The following is a 15,140-nucleotide window of genomic DNA, read 5'->3' on the forward strand; positions in this document are numbered from 1 at the left end:
TCGGTCCAAGTCATCAGCATTTCTCAGCGGCCCTAGTGCATTGGCCCTTAACTGATGTCTCTGCTCCTAAGTTTATTGTTGACACAGGAGTCCGAGTGACCTTTGAAATCACGTCACTTCTCTGATGTCCCCCTCTCTGTGGCTTCCCTTGACACAGTCCTTTTTGTCCTGGCCTCCACCTGGCCTTACCCTTTCCCCCAGCCCTATTCACTGTTCACCCCCGTCCGTTATTCTGCTCCAGCCCCAGTGACCACATTTCTGAGCACGCCAGGAACTCTTCCACTCTAGGGCCTTTGCACTTGCTGTTTCCTCCATCTAGACTCCCCCACGATGGCTGCATGGCCCACTCCTCTCACTTCATTCACTTCTCTGAGATCCTAAATAGATTCTCTTTTCAGAGAACCTAAAATAGACGCGTATATCTGACCCAGGTATATCCACTCTGGGGGCTCTGTTGCTCCAGCTAGGTTCCTGGTTATCAAGCGGACACTTCCAAAGTTACTTAATGTCTTTGAATTTTAGTTTCTTCACCTGAAACAGTATTCATTGCAAGACATGAAATGAGGTAATGTCAAAATTCATCTTGTAGACAGTCACACCTGATAGCATTAAACACACAAACACACACACACACACACACACACACACACACACACACACACACACACACACACACACACACACACACACACACACACACACACACACACCTCTCTATTCTGAGATCCCAAAGAGTTCTCTGCACCCAAAGGCCATGCTGACCCTGGGGCACCTGATGTCACACACACACACACACACACACACACACACACCTCTCTATTCTGAGATCCCAAAGAGTTCTCTGCACCCAAAGGCCATGCTGACCCTGGGGCACCTGATGTGCTGTTGTGGGGTAAATTGCATTTTATGGGGAGAAGTTAAGTTTTTGGTGTCTGGAACTCCTGGGTGGAGCTCACCCCTACTCAGGGGTCACCTAGTCCCACTGTTCCCACAGACTATGGTAGCCCTATTGTGAAGAGACTTCCCTGGTGGTCCAGTGGTCAGAACTCCATGCTCCACTGACAGGGACATGAATTCAATCCCCAGTCAAGGAACTAAGATCCTGCAAGACATGCAGCATGGCCTATTAAAAAAAATGTGGATCCGATGCTCAGGAGTCATACCCTGGCTCTGCGCTGCCAACTGGCCTTGAGACATGGGGCTCGTTACTTAACCTCTTTAAGCTTGAGTTTTCCTTATCTGTTCAGTGGAGATAGTCACAGCACCCCTCTCCAGGGACTGAGAGATACTGCAGGTGAACTGTTTTGCACAGTACCTGGCATTTAGTAAATTTGCAGTGAGCTGATAACGGCTGTTATGATCTCAGAAACCTGGGAACAAACACGGAGCAGAAAAACAAGAGGTTGATGGAGAGCAGGTGGTGCGTGGCAAGGGCAAGCCCAGAGTCCTGGGGTCTTTGCTTCCAGTGCTTACACCCCAGCTGGGCGGTTCCCTCCAGCCTCCCCACTCACTTGAGAACAGGCTCTCTCTTTGTCAAGAGTTGGCTGTAGAGAGAAAGTTGACCACTTGGCGAGAACTGGGAGAGCTTCCACAGGAGAACATTTTATTGTCTGTAAACTCTTCTTTGGTAAACAAGAAACCCAAAGGGACAAGGAGCACGCTGCATCAGGAAAAGGACGAGGCTGACACCCACCACGAACAAGGAAGGAGCTCTGAGAGGCAGCTACACCATTAGCGAGGTGGGGCAGTGGGCCTGGGGCGTGGGGGTGGCTGGCGGCATGGGGGAGAGGCAGAGAAGAGGGCCCACTCTGTTGGACATGGACGTCTAAATGATACAGCGAATGAGCTCATGCATCACAGCAAGGAGAACCAGGGACCCCCCGCCCGTGCCCCCGCCCACCTCCCACGAGGTTGGTGCCCGCCTGCACACACAGCTGTGCCCGCTCAGCCGGGGTGGGGCTGCGGGGGGCTCCAGGGGGCCCGGCAGCAGCCCCTTCTCCATTTCTCCATTTTCTCCTGCTCTGCTGGCTGGTGTGTGCAGGTGGCAGGGACAGTCACGGGGACGCTCAGGATCTCTGGGTCTGGGAGGCAGTGGCAGGGCAGCAGGGGCAGGTTTGAGGGGGAGGTGGTGAAGCAGCCCCCATCCCCTGTTTTACAGGGGGGGCTCACTGCAGAGGACAATCTCCAGGTCCTTGCGGTAGAGCTTCCCCGCCTCAGCCAAGGACATGACGCTCTTTCTGTAGCTGGTGAGCTGTTGGATGTTCATTTCCTAGGAGACAGAGGGAGAGGGTAAGAGCAGGTATAGGGGAAGGCGCCCCCCCCCCCCCAGCCACCACCCCTCTCCCCAAAATGTTCATTCGCCAAAACCTTTCCCTTATCCCATCTCAGTGCAAGTAGCCAAGAGGCATACCGAGCATGGGCTTTGGGTCAGAAAGTGAAGTCCAACTCTTTGCGACCCCATGGACTGTAGCCCACCAGGCACCTCTGTCCATGGGATTCTCCAGGCAAGAACACTGGAGTGGGTTGCCATTTCCTTCTCCAGGGGATCTTCCTGATTCAGGGATCGAACCCAGGTCTCCCGCATTGCGGGCAGATGCTTTAACCTCTGAGCCACCAGGGAAGCCCAAGCCCTGGGTTAGAATGCTGTCCATTTCACTTACTAGCTGCATTGCGTTGGGGACAGTATTCAGCCTTTTCTAAGTCTCAGCTGCCTTATCTGTAAAATCGGTCCAGGAATAAGTCTGCCTCGCTGAGGAGTTACAATGATTAGATGAGAAATGAATGTAAACAGCATCGAGCACAGTCCCTGACACTCAGCATGTGCTCCACACAGCAGCTGTTGACACTGGTCATTATCTACATACAGCTTCGCTAAATTCCTCTACCTCACTGGGCCTCCGTTCACTCAGTCCGCTGGGTCCTGTTGGCTGAGAAAGAGAATGCCAGGGAAACGCCATGGTTTTGCCTTTGCCCTAAGCTGCACCCAGCGGGACAAGGAATTCTAATTCCCCTCTCCTCCAGTGGCAAAGCCTGCCAGCCTACTTCTCGCTCCCTGGCACCTTGAGGCCTTCAGAGGCTCTAAGACAGGTGACCCACGGTCTCATACAAAATGGAAAACTGAAAGTGATAGTCCTCCAGTCGTGTCCGGCCCTCTGAGGCCCCATGGACTGTAGCCTGCCAGGCCCCTCTGTCCATGGGACTTTGGACGCCAGCACTAAACAGAACACCAGCGGCTGATAAGCCTTGTGTGACTTTGGATGCAAATAGCCAGTAGTACTGAAATACAGCACGGTCATCATCATTGGAAAATCACTTAAGCAGTTTTCTTTTTCCTTCCCTCCTTCTTCCCTTCTACACTTTTCTTCCTCCTCCCCTCCTTCCTTCCTTCCTTTCTCCTCCACTTCCTCTTGTATTGAACCTGTTGACAGATCTTTTTTTTTTTTTTAATAGTTCTAGGCTAATGGGTCATTATCCCCACGAGAAAACTGAGGTGTGAAGACTAAGGGACTGGCTAAAGGCTGGAACCAACCCTACAGCCATGAACAGTCTTAGTCCTCTGAGTCCTGAAGGCTGTGTAATTCTTTACCTGGCTCACCTGTACTCAGTGCTTGAGGGTCAGTCTTTTATTGCATTCTTTGGTGACATCTCCTCACACGACTGATTTCTGGGTTTGTGCTACCACCCAGTCCCAAGGCACTTTGCAAACATCTCTAACTTCCCTAAAGTTGTGAAGTTCCTGGAAATGTCACCTAGTCCATAACACTGAGGTGTGCCTGAGCGACCTATCCCTCAATCAGGAGCCAAGGAAGGGACCCCCTATATCAGCCATGAGCCTGAGAAAATCCTCTGATTCAGCATGGCCTGAGGAGTTCCAGCAGAATGGAGGGAGGAGGCTGCTTCCTTTCTATGTCTAGAAGCATTGTGTGAAGCTGGGGAAGGCTTTAGCAGGTTGCAGTTGTCTCAGGAATGCTAACTAAGAACATGTCAGCGTTTGAGCCCATCAGCCTGTCCTGCAGGAGCCTCAGACATTAATCTGCTCAGAAACCGATTGGCCGCCCATGTAGGCACCATCAAAATGACATGCGCATCTGCCATGAGGGTTCACCTAAAAATGGTCGTTTCCTTCCCAACTCAGGTTATTTACAGGCATATAGCTCTCTCTACTGATTCCTTCTCTTGATCTCCATGTGCTAAGTCTGGAGCTTAGTACTGGTGGAAGGTTCCCAGGTAAACAACTTTATTAATATCCTTGTTCTGTAACCTTCAGAGTTTTTTTTAACCACAACACCTGACTTTTTTTGTTTGTTTGTTTGCACATCTCAGAAAGTCAAGCTGTGTAGCCACATTGTTGTCTTTGTGGGAATCAAGGAAGACCCTAGTTAGATGATGACCAGGAAATTCAGGTCTCTCCCAAGATTTAATGCCTGCCCTCAAGGCCTATCAGCCTCAGGCATAAAGTAGGGTCATATGGAGAAAAACTTTGCCTCATTATTCCAATTACAGTTAAGCATATTTTTCATTATGATGCCCAACATCCCTTGAACACATAAGGATACCCAAACAATTTTCTCCTAGAGTTTGGTAGCAGAAAAAAGTTTGCCAAGTTCAAGCACGTGATGAGTGGTTCCTTCTTCCTAGGAAGTATTTGCACATAATTTATTTTTTGCCTCTTTCAAAAAGCAATTATAGGTAACATTAAAAAAAATAAACAGGGTGAAAGAAATGAAGGATGATATTCAGGATAGAGATAAAGAGGTCAGAAGACAATTGGAAAGGGAGACAGATAGACTCAGCAGCCACGATGAATTTTTTTCCCCAAAATTAGGAGTTAAATTTAGTTCTTGCCTGACTGCCCAGGCAGTTAGACAACGCAGGGAATTATAGATCACTCATCATCTAATTAAAGAAAGCAGCAAAAAAGCTATTTGCTCAGAGAAAGACATTTTCCAGGAGGTGGAGGAAGACGCTGCCAAGACTTGTCTCCTGGTTCCTCTTCTGCATGTGTTCACCCATCCTGGGCACCAAGATGAGCCCCTGGGGACTGCTCAAGAGGCAACATGACCCGGCAAAGTAATGGAGTTCAGTTCCCAGCCTTTCTTTCCAGGGGACACATTTGTCAGGGACTTCTGTTAGCCCTTTCCCCAGCTCAAGATTCTAGAGTCAATTCAGAATACTCTCAACTCCCACTGGCCTTGCTCTTCCAAATCTCTCCTAGTGTAAAAAGTCTGTGTTTTTTTTTTTATTTTTATTGCCGCGGGACTGACACTTCCAAGAAGTGTGCCACATCAAAACTGCCATGGCCTCATAGCCACATTGTTTACATCAGTCAGTAGGTGGGGGCAATCCACGTGTCTGTCTGTGGACAAACAGATAAAATGTGGGATAGTCACACCACGTTACTCAGTCTTAAAAAGGAGGGAAATTGTGACACATACTACAACATGGATGAACCTTGAGGAAGTTACATGAAGTGAAATAAGCCAGACATGGAAAGACAAATGCTGCATAACCCCACTTGTATGAAGTATCTAGAGCGGTGAGATTCACAGAGACGGAATATAGAATGGTGCCAGGGGCTGGGGGGGGAGGCAGCAAGGGGGAGTTATCATTTACTGGGTACAGACTTAAATTCTGGGAAGACAAAAAGAGTGCTGGATGGTGGGGATGGTTGCAGAACGCTGAGTGTACTCGATGCCTCTGAACTGAACACTTAAAAGTGGTTATGGCAGCACACTTTGGTGTGTGTACTTAAAAAAAAAATCAACCATGAAAAGAACCCAAAAAACTGCTTTTGCCTTGTTAGGGGTGATCAGAGGGGAGCAGGTGCCCCTTGGCCGGCCTTCCCACTTCCACACCACCTCCATGACAGCACCCCACCTCTGGGCTCAGCCCCTCACCTTCTTGTTTTTCTCATACAGATCCTTCAGGAGGGCATCCAGTTCGTTCTCATCAATGTAGCCACTTCCGTCCTGGAAGGGAGCCAAGGGTCAGTACAGAGCCTCAAAACTCATGCCAACCCCTGACCAGAGTCTAGCCTTGCTGAGGGTCTTTACTCTGAGCAAAAGAGGTGCCCAAATAACATGTCACTTCTGACTTTGCCAGTCACTGCAGCAATGTGAGGGCCCAGGGCAAACTGTTGGTAACCTTCCCTTCCGGTATTTTACATTTGCGTTGAAAATGTATATGAGATTCAAGAAGCATTTTGCTAACTTGCTGGGTGTTGAATCCCACAATAATATGTCAGGGTAACATGGGGCTATTTACCCCAGACCTGGAGTTCTAAGGAAAACCACTGGAGTCACCCAGGCAAGGGCAGCTGAGGGGGTGAGAATGGTACAGAGGGCCTCTCACTCCCCACTTCCTAGAAGAACAGCAAGGTGGCACCGGGGGAGCAGTACTGATCACCTCCTGCCTCTGGGCCCCAACAGTGTAATCGCATCCTAGACCTGGGCCTGACCCTCTTCCCGTCCACAAGCTATTCTCTCCTGTACTTTGAAGGAACCAAAACCTTGGGTCCCACAAGCCACACGTTGTTAAGGACATTAATCTTCTCAGGGAATATGCTGCAGGGAATCCAAAGGGACAGGAAGGAACTGCATGGCCCAGACCACTGCTCGCACAGCTTGTTTACTTCTGAGGACCAAGGTGAGCATTCTGGTGGTGGTGGGGTGACTGGGATGGGCCTCCTGCTTTTCCATCCACACTGTCCTCTATCTTACCTTGTCATAAAATGTGAAGATCGCGTTGAACTCCTCCGAGGTCAGCTTCATGCCCTAGAAGGCCCAAGGTATTAAAGACAGAAGCCAAAGCCCTGCAGTGTGTGTGTGTGTGTGTGTGTGTGTGTGTTTTGAGGAAGGGTGAGCTCAGTGGGACGAGGGGAAGGGCGTAATCGAAGAAAAGCAAAGTCACTCTTTTACCTGAAATTTAAGCAGGAAGTTTTCCTGTACAGGCAAGAGTCTGGAAAGATAATGTTAGAGCAGTAATTAGGAGACAGAGCAGAGATAGGAACAACTAGGACCTGGGGGGATGCAGAAGTAGCATCTGTAGTTACAGAAATGATTTCTGAGCACTTCAGAGGAAGGTTCAAAAAAGAGGGAGACGGAACGTTGAGGTGATGATGATCACTATTTGATCTAACTTTGAGCTTCGGGACACCTGACCTGTCACTTTCCCCACTGGTTGATCTTGGCGATGGAACGGTAGCACAGGGGCTATCTGCCAGGGTCTTGTGAAAAGTGATGCTGGGGGGAGTGAGGACAGGCACTTACCGGGACATCTCCGAGAGGCCCAGCTTGCCATCCCCGTTCAAGTCAAACATCCGTAGCTGTTGGGGACAGAAAGTGGTGCTTGGATTATTTGCTTTGACCTTCGCTCATGTGAGGCCTTGACCCGCCATCCCCTGTACTGGAGAGGGGGGAGCATGGCCGAGCATGCTCATGCGTCCTCTGCGGTCGCCTGGAGGCAGGGGGCAGCGTGGGCTAAATCAGCAGGGACGTGGTCATGGCTCTCCTCTCCCCTTTCGGAGGGACAGGGCTGCAGAGGACACAGGCCAACACTGAAGGCCCCCCTCTCCAGGTTTACCCTCTCCTGGAGCTGTGGAGGCTGTCACACAGACAGATGCTCTGGTCCTACTCTGGCCCAGGAGCATCTGGCTGAGTGGGAACCTCATAGAGAAGGTGCTGGGGCCATGAACTGACATCCCTTTTGCCAGCTGCCGCTGGGAGTCACTTCTCCCTGGCCTGAAGAATCAGCCAACTAATGACCCCGCAAACCCCAGATCCCACCGATTTGGGTCCCATGTCCTGTGCTCTGGCCACTCACTATGGTTTGGGTGTACTCTTGGAGCTTGGGTTCATCATATCGTCGGTTCGCCTTCTTCAGCAGATCAGACAGGAATCCCTGGAATATGAAAGGCCTCTTCAGAGCTCCTGACTCAGTCTCTTTGCCCCTGACTCACTCACTTGTTCCTTCAGACAGTCACTCGATCTTGTTTTCTGAAGCCCATCATTTGCATAGCTTGCAGCCCTCATAATTCCCTCACCCCTTAATGCTTGTGGAGTAGCCCCAAAGGACGCAGGAGCTGCTAAATGCAACCTCATCCCATTGGACAGGTGGTAGAAACTGGCTCTGGCTCCTTGGAGAGCCCAGAACACATGCTAAGTCATGCCTGGAGATCCCTGGGTCTAGAGGAGTTTGGCAGACGTACAAGCCAGAAGGCCAAACTGCTGGAGTGCTTTGACGATGCCTGTTCTGGGCGCCGATGTGCTGAGGAGCGTGAGCTGGTTGTACTCTGTGACCCTGTTGCCGATTTCACATGGCTGAATATGTGCAGCCATTCAGAGTCAGGCCTGAGTGTTCCTGATCAGGCCACACACGCAACTTCCTCACCCAACATCTCCTCCCTCCCCAGGTTCCTTAAGCCCACCACCACTTGGGCCTCAGGCCCATGCTCCACCTTTCCACACCCTCCCTGACAAGGCCCATCCTACCTTGAGCTCATTGGCTTCAATGTAGCCGCTTCTGTCTGTGTCATACTTCCGCCAAGCCTGCAACGGGAATTGTCAACCTATTCACAAAGATTTATCCACACCTATAAGCTTCCCTCCATCTCCCTTTAACAAGACAGGCTGGGTCTTGATATTCAAGAATATCACTGGGATGGGGACATTGAGATGGTTTAGCCCAGTGCCTTCCATGTTGCAGATGAAGAAACAAGGGCAAGTGTCTTGGCCAAGGTCACATAGAGGAGGAAAAAAAACCTGCTGGGACAGGGTCTCCCTACTCTAACTGGCTTCATGATCATCTTGTAACCAGGGTTATGGTTTTCTTAGATACCAGCCAGGCAGATTTTACCAGGACTAGCACTAGGATCTGTGGATCCTATTTTTGTTGGGGGTATATTGAGTGTCCTTTGACTGTTCTGGAAGCCTTTCATTCTCTGCATGGGCACTGGGGGCAAGGCTAAGACCCCTCTGGAAGGGGCAGAAACAGATTTTGGTTACTCTTCGCTGTACTATGTCCTCTACCCCTCATCACGATGCCTGTGACAGCCACATCTGAGGATGGAACAGAATTGGTAGTGTAATCAGTTTGTTTAGACTATCCCAAGGCCACTCCCCCAACTTTCTGATAAAAATCATCCCCCCTCCTTTGTTTTTTAGGAAACTACCCCTCTCTCATGCTCAGTACACGTGGTTCAAGAAGGGCGGACCAATCTTCAGAGGTAGACATATGACCTAGGCCTGGACAGTCAGTCCCTCCCCAGATTTTGCTCCATTACTGGTTCTGGGCTCTGATCTGAGTCCCAGTTATTCGGTACATGCGTTGGGTCCCTGTGAGAAACCAGAGAACTGCCTGCTGACCACAGCATCTGGAGGATCAAAGGGAAACAGAGCTTCAGCAGGTGATAGGGGTCTGACCACCTCTCTCCTCTCTGTTCTGTCCATCTGAGCAGCAGCAGACAGTACACAGGAGAAACAAGGAAGAACAGTTGGAATGGTTTTAAAATGTCCATAAATTCTTCACCTCCCTAATTCCCGTCTCCTTGAAAGTGGACTGAACTCAGTGACCCACTTGTAGTGAATAGAAGGTGGCAGATGTGGCAGTTGTGGCTTCCAAGACTAAGTCACAAAGACAGCGAGGCTGCCTTCTTGTTCTTGCCCTGGAGGAAGCCAGGTGCCATGTTGTAAGGACACTCAAGCAGCCCCGTAGAAAGATGCATGTAGTGAGGACCTGAGGCCTCTTGCCAGCAGCCGCACGGGACTGCCATCCCGGAGGCGCATCTTCCAGCCCCAGTCAGGCCTTCAGATGTCTGCTGCCCTGCTGACATCCTGACTCTGAGCCAGAGCCACCTGGCTGAGCTTTACCAAATTTCCCCAGAAACTGAGAGATGATAAAATGTTTGTTGCCTTAGGGTGGTAAATTTTGGGGGGTAATTTGTTAACATAGCAATAGGTAACTAATACAGTGGTCCTGAAAGAATCTGGTCCTGAGTGCAACTGTCCTGAAACTCAAGCCATCTGGTGGGGAGGAGGGAATACCATGATGAGGGGTGGTGGTGGTGGAAGTGGGTGTATCTGTGACAAAAGGCCAAGAGAACTCTATTTCCCTAAACTTTGGTCTGTTTTGGTGCCTGACCATAGTTCTTAGATTTTCTTTCAAGTTTTCTTCCCTTAATTTTCATTCCCCTCTCCTCTAGCCCCAAATAGCACACCTAGACATCAGTAACACTTGATTTTCTGAGAGTCAGCAGGGACTCATTCTTTTCCCAGATTTGATCTCCTGCATCCGTAAGTCCTCCACATCATGCCTTCCACTTAAAAAAATTTTTTTTCATTATAGTTTATTTAAAATGTTGTGTTAGTTTTGGTGTACAGCATCGTGATTCAGTTATACATATGTGTGTATATATATATATTCTTTCTCATGTTTTTTTCTATTATGGTTTTATCAGAGGATAATAAATACAGTTCCCTGTGCTATATAGCAGGACTAATGTTGTATGGTTTACCTATTCTGTATATAACAGTTTGCATCTGCTAATCCCAATCCATGCTTGCCCCCCTCACCTCCTCCTTGGTGACCGCAAGTCTGTTTTCTGAGTCTGTGAGTCTGTTTCCCTTTCATAGATAAGTTCATTTGTGTCATATTTTATATTCCACGTGTAAGTGATATCATATGGTATTTGTCTTTCTGACTGACTTCAGTTAGTATGATAATCTCTTTCTCCATCCATGTAGCTGCAAAGGGCATAATTTCTTTTTGTTTTATGGCTGAGTGATATTCCATTGTATGTATGTACCACACATGCATCTGTCTATGGCATGTCCCCCTCTTATTGTGAGGTGTGTGAGGATCTTTCTTCCATACTACCAAACTAGGCTGTGACTCTCATGGTATAGTCTTGTCTTGTTCAGTTGCTCAATTGTGTCCAACTCTTTGGTATAGTAGTGGCTCAAAAAATTTCATCCTGGTTTTTTAGGAAGTTATGTTGCTCGTAGACTTATTCTATGTAAAACTTGGATAGATAGCTTTTGACTTGAGAAGAGAACTTTCTTTGGGGAAAAAATGCCCAGTTTCATCAAAATATTCCGTCTCATGCTCAGAAAGCCCACCCTTGAGTTAAGCACAAAGAAATATGTGCAGATTTTCAAATATGACTTCACCAACCACCTGCATGCATTGAGTGCATTAGAATTTGGTTTCTAGGTTGAGTCTTGACTGGGAGAAAAGACAGATGCCCCCACAAATTGCCTGGAGGGGATAACCTGAGGAGAGGATAACCTGAAGGGACCCCAGTTCTCACAGAAAGCAAAATATTCAGCTGCCTTCAGAGTGAGAGCGTCCAGCAGGTCTGCCTCCGCTCCCTGGACCCGCCCCAGCCCCGTGACCCCATGCCGGACTTCTCTTCCCTTCCAGCTCTTTGTGCTCTGCCATCAGTGGGTCATTATTCTCTTCCCATTCAAGGAGAAGAGTTCAAGAGACCTGGGCTTCGTGAAATCTCAAAGAAATCCTGAGGTGTCACTAAAATCAGAAATTAAAATGTTGTTCTGAGCAGTGGGATGGAAACCATCTGAGAGCACAAGGCTTTCGGGGCCACAGAGGGGCCATTTCAGGTTTCCTGCTGACAAAGATGGAACCAATGGACAGCCCCAGGAGGGGATGGTCCTGTAAGGCAGTGGGGTTCCAGGAAACTTGTGGGATAGGGTGGGGATCAGTTGTTATGCTGGGCTTAGCTTAAAGGACAAAGACAGGTAAAACATGGAACCATGTCAACTACACAGAAAGAAACCACTGATGATTTAGGGGCAGTAGGGGGGGGGGGTGGGTTTTGTTTTGCTCCTCTTTAAGCGTCTCCATACCCTGTAAGCTATCATCCCCATTTTCCTGATCATATAAGTGGAACAGAGCCAATCTCTGGCTGCCTCCCTATCAAGAAAGGAACAATCAGGTATAAATGCTCCCTTTTCTTTTCTCTTTTTTGGCCACACGGTGTGACAGGTGGGATCTTAACTCTCTGACCAGGGATGGAACCTGTGCCCCTTCGGTGGAACCAGAGTCTTAACCACTAGACCACTAGGGGAGCCCCTTTTCTATAGACAGAAAATTGCCACTCACAAAAGTAGCCCCCCCCCCCACAAGTTCTATGTATATGCGACTTCTCCTTCTAGACAGGCAAGGCGGGGGCTAAGAACAGAATCCAGCATGTCAAATTACTAGCTTATGGAATTTTGCCATCTTGAAAAAAAATGGAGAAAATCCTTTAAAGCACCATATCTAATCCTTTAAACCCATATCTAATGCTTGGGCATGCTGCCACTTAAAAAAATGAGTCTTCTACCCTGAGAATCCATGATTTCTAACTGACTTTCCATCCGTGTGGGGATCTCTCTGCCATGTGTGTCTCTGGACTGGCTCTCCAGTCATTTTTAAGCAGTGAATCACAGACAGGAGATTACCGGTGGCTGGAAATGGATTTGACATGACAAATGGCAACTGCAGTTGTGTTGAAGGCCAGTCAGTTAGTTATCACAGCAGGCAGAGAGTGTGTGTGTGTGTGTTGGGATGATGAGGGGACGAGTTGAATCTCACCCTGATGGACACATACGTTGAGTGGCTAGGGTGCAGAGCCCCAGAAAAATAGCAGAAAATATTTGGTAGTTTGTTGGATTAGTAATATATTTGGTTAAAATATAAGGAATTTCCAATTTTTGTAAATAAAGAATGATTAAATATGAGCAGTTTCTCATGGTTCAATCTATTGGTTGAATATTACTCAGAAGACACTTGAGTTTCGTTGTCTTGTTCACATGAGGTTCTCAAAGAATCCCTACTGCAGAGATGACCATGTCCACTTTGAAGATGGACAGTGAAGCCATGACCACAGTCAAAGATCAAGCCTGGAAGATACTGGAAACTGGAATTCTCACTGGCCTTTTTCAGTTTTAGAATGGTGGCTGAATCCATCCTTTCCAAGAATGCTTCTTGGAACTCTGAATTCCAGGAACACTAATGCTATCGAGTGAGAAGAAAACATGAAGGATTCTAGAAGCAAACTGAATAACCCAGGCTGTTTACTGCAGGATTTCTCAGAGCCTGTAATATGCAAATATCTATGGCAAATACCCAAATGGGAAGCAGTGTGTACACATGATTTCCCAAACGTACTTTGAAGTGAAGTGAAGTGAAAGTCGCTCAGTCGTGTCCGACTCTTTGAGACCCCATGGACTATACAGTACATGAAATTCTCCAGGTCAGAGTACTGGAGTGGGTTAGCCTTTCCCTTCTCCAGGGGATCTTCCTAACCTGGGGATCGAACCCAGGTCTCCTGCATTGCAGGTGGATTCTTTACCAGCTGAACCACACAAGGGAAGCAAAAAGGTACTTTACCCAAGCTTACTTCTCACCATATCCTCCACACTTTAGTGTGCACGCACATCACCTGGGGATTTTGTTAAAATGTAGATTCTGATTCAGTGGGTCAGGACTCTGCATTTCTAACAAGCACCCAGGTCATGGCGACACTGATGCTCCTGGTCCACAGACCACACCTTGAGTAGCTGAGCTACTCAGAAGGGGTTTGGTGTCTTCCAGAGACCATCACTAGGCATTGGGGGGGCCTGCCTCTGAACATGAGAGAAAGGCAGGCCCCAGTGTGCAAGAGAGAAGGCAGCGCCTTGGTCTCACCTCCATAAACTCAGTGCTGGAGCCCACGTGCTGCCTGAAGCACAGAAGGAAGTTCTCCTCGGTCGGCAGGATCTGTGCCAGCTGCGGGGATCAGAGAGGGACAGTGACATTACAGCCCCGCCAGGGAAGGTCGGAGAGCAGCCAGTGCAAGGCAGCGTGGGGGCCACATGTTGTTCCATTTTTGCTGCTTTCCTTGAGAATAGGGGCTGGCAGCCCTTTAAAGGGGAAGGAGGATTTTCTAAGAAGCGCTTCTGAGTGACCCCAACCCTCTGGGTATGAGTAGCTAGAGGGATCAAAAGTGGTGCCACTTTAAAATGCATGTATTAGGACTCAAAGGAATACTTAGTGATTCCATAGATACACAATTCTAGAAAATGCAAAGCAATCTGAGATGGGTAATTTGCTGGTGCTCAGAGGACCCTTTTGGGGGTGATGGAGATGCTGTATTTTGATTGCAGCTGTATACAGCTGTCTAAGCTCATGGAATTTTACAGTTCAAATTGATGTGGCTTACTGTATATAAATTATACTGCACACAAATCTGGTTTTTTAAAAAATGCAGGTTGTGCCCCCCCACCCCTCACCTTCTCTGCTCCCAGTATTCAGGAGTCACAGGCAAATCCTAATCAATCTCAGTTAAATGTAATAATCTCATTTCCCTGGCCAGTGATTGGCTTTTGGGTAGGAGTGACCTAGTCCTGGCCAATGAAATGTGAGGGGAGGTCTGCGGAGGGCACTGCTGGGAAAGGTTTCCTTGCTTTTATCAGGGACCAGTGAGGTGGGCCCTTTCTGCATCTGGATGTGATGCCTGGAACTGCTGTAGCTAGCTTTCCTGTCCAGCCTGGGGATGAAGCTGTTGTGAGCCAGAGAACAGAACCAGGAGAACTGCAGAGAAGCCAGGCTGGAGACCTGGCCTCTTTCACCACCCACCAGCCCTTCTCATGGACTTTCTCCTTAGGAGTCTCTCACAGTTTAAGCCAGGAGTCTGTATATTACAGCCCATGAGCCAAATCTGGCTCTCCATCACCCCCAAAAGAGTCCTCTGTGTACTAGTAACCACTCATCTCAAATTGCTTTACCTCTTTCTGTAAAGAAACTTGTGTTGGAGCACAGCAGGGCCCATTTATTTACATACTGCTTGGGTGGTTTCTGTGCCACAGTGGCAGAGCCGAGGAGTCATGACAGAGACTGTACAGGCTGCAAACTCTGAAACATTGACCACAGTCTGTGTCTTTACAGAAGAAGCCTGCTGACCCCTGGTTTAAGCCCACTTGAGTCACGATGTTCCGACACCTGCACTTTAGGCATCTGTAGTGGATGGTCTCCGTGCCTTTGGCAGACCACCTTTAACTAGGCTGGCGGGCCATCCCTCAGCGGCTGAGAAGGCTGTGAGCTAGGGGCTCATAGCTGCCCCCTGCAGGAGAACTGCCCTTCACCAAACGGGCTGCCCCAGC

At 48.7% G+C, this 15,140-nt stretch overlaps 1 protein-coding gene across 1 annotated transcript in view; it reads right to left on the bottom strand.

Annotated features, from left to right (window-relative positions):
• Positions 1–1,676: 1,676 nt before the first annotated feature.
• Positions 1,677–15,140, bottom strand: part of CALB2 (calbindin 2) — a 28,618-nt gene continuing 15,154 nt past the window's right edge. Inside the window, exons 4-11 of the mRNA XM_065920549.1 lie at positions 13,687–13,767; positions 8,490–8,546; positions 7,822–7,899; positions 7,269–7,324; positions 6,918–6,957; positions 6,720–6,773; positions 5,898–5,969; positions 1,677–2,269 (exon numbers count right to left, since the gene is read on the bottom strand). Of these exons, the coding sequence (XP_065776621.1) occupies positions 2,153–2,269; positions 5,898–5,969; positions 6,720–6,773; positions 6,918–6,957; positions 7,269–7,324; positions 7,822–7,899; positions 8,490–8,546; positions 13,687–13,767 (555 nt within the window). The 3' untranslated portion in view covers positions 1,677–2,152. The remainder of the gene's footprint in view (positions 2,270–5,897; positions 5,970–6,719; positions 6,774–6,917; positions 6,958–7,268; positions 7,325–7,821; positions 7,900–8,489; positions 8,547–13,686; positions 13,768–15,140) is intronic.

This window comes from Muntiacus reevesi, chromosome 2, assembly GCF_963930625.1.
Source record: "Muntiacus reevesi chromosome 2, mMunRee1.1, whole genome shotgun sequence".
NCBI lineage: Eukaryota > Metazoa > Chordata > Mammalia > Artiodactyla > Cervidae > Muntiacus > Muntiacus reevesi.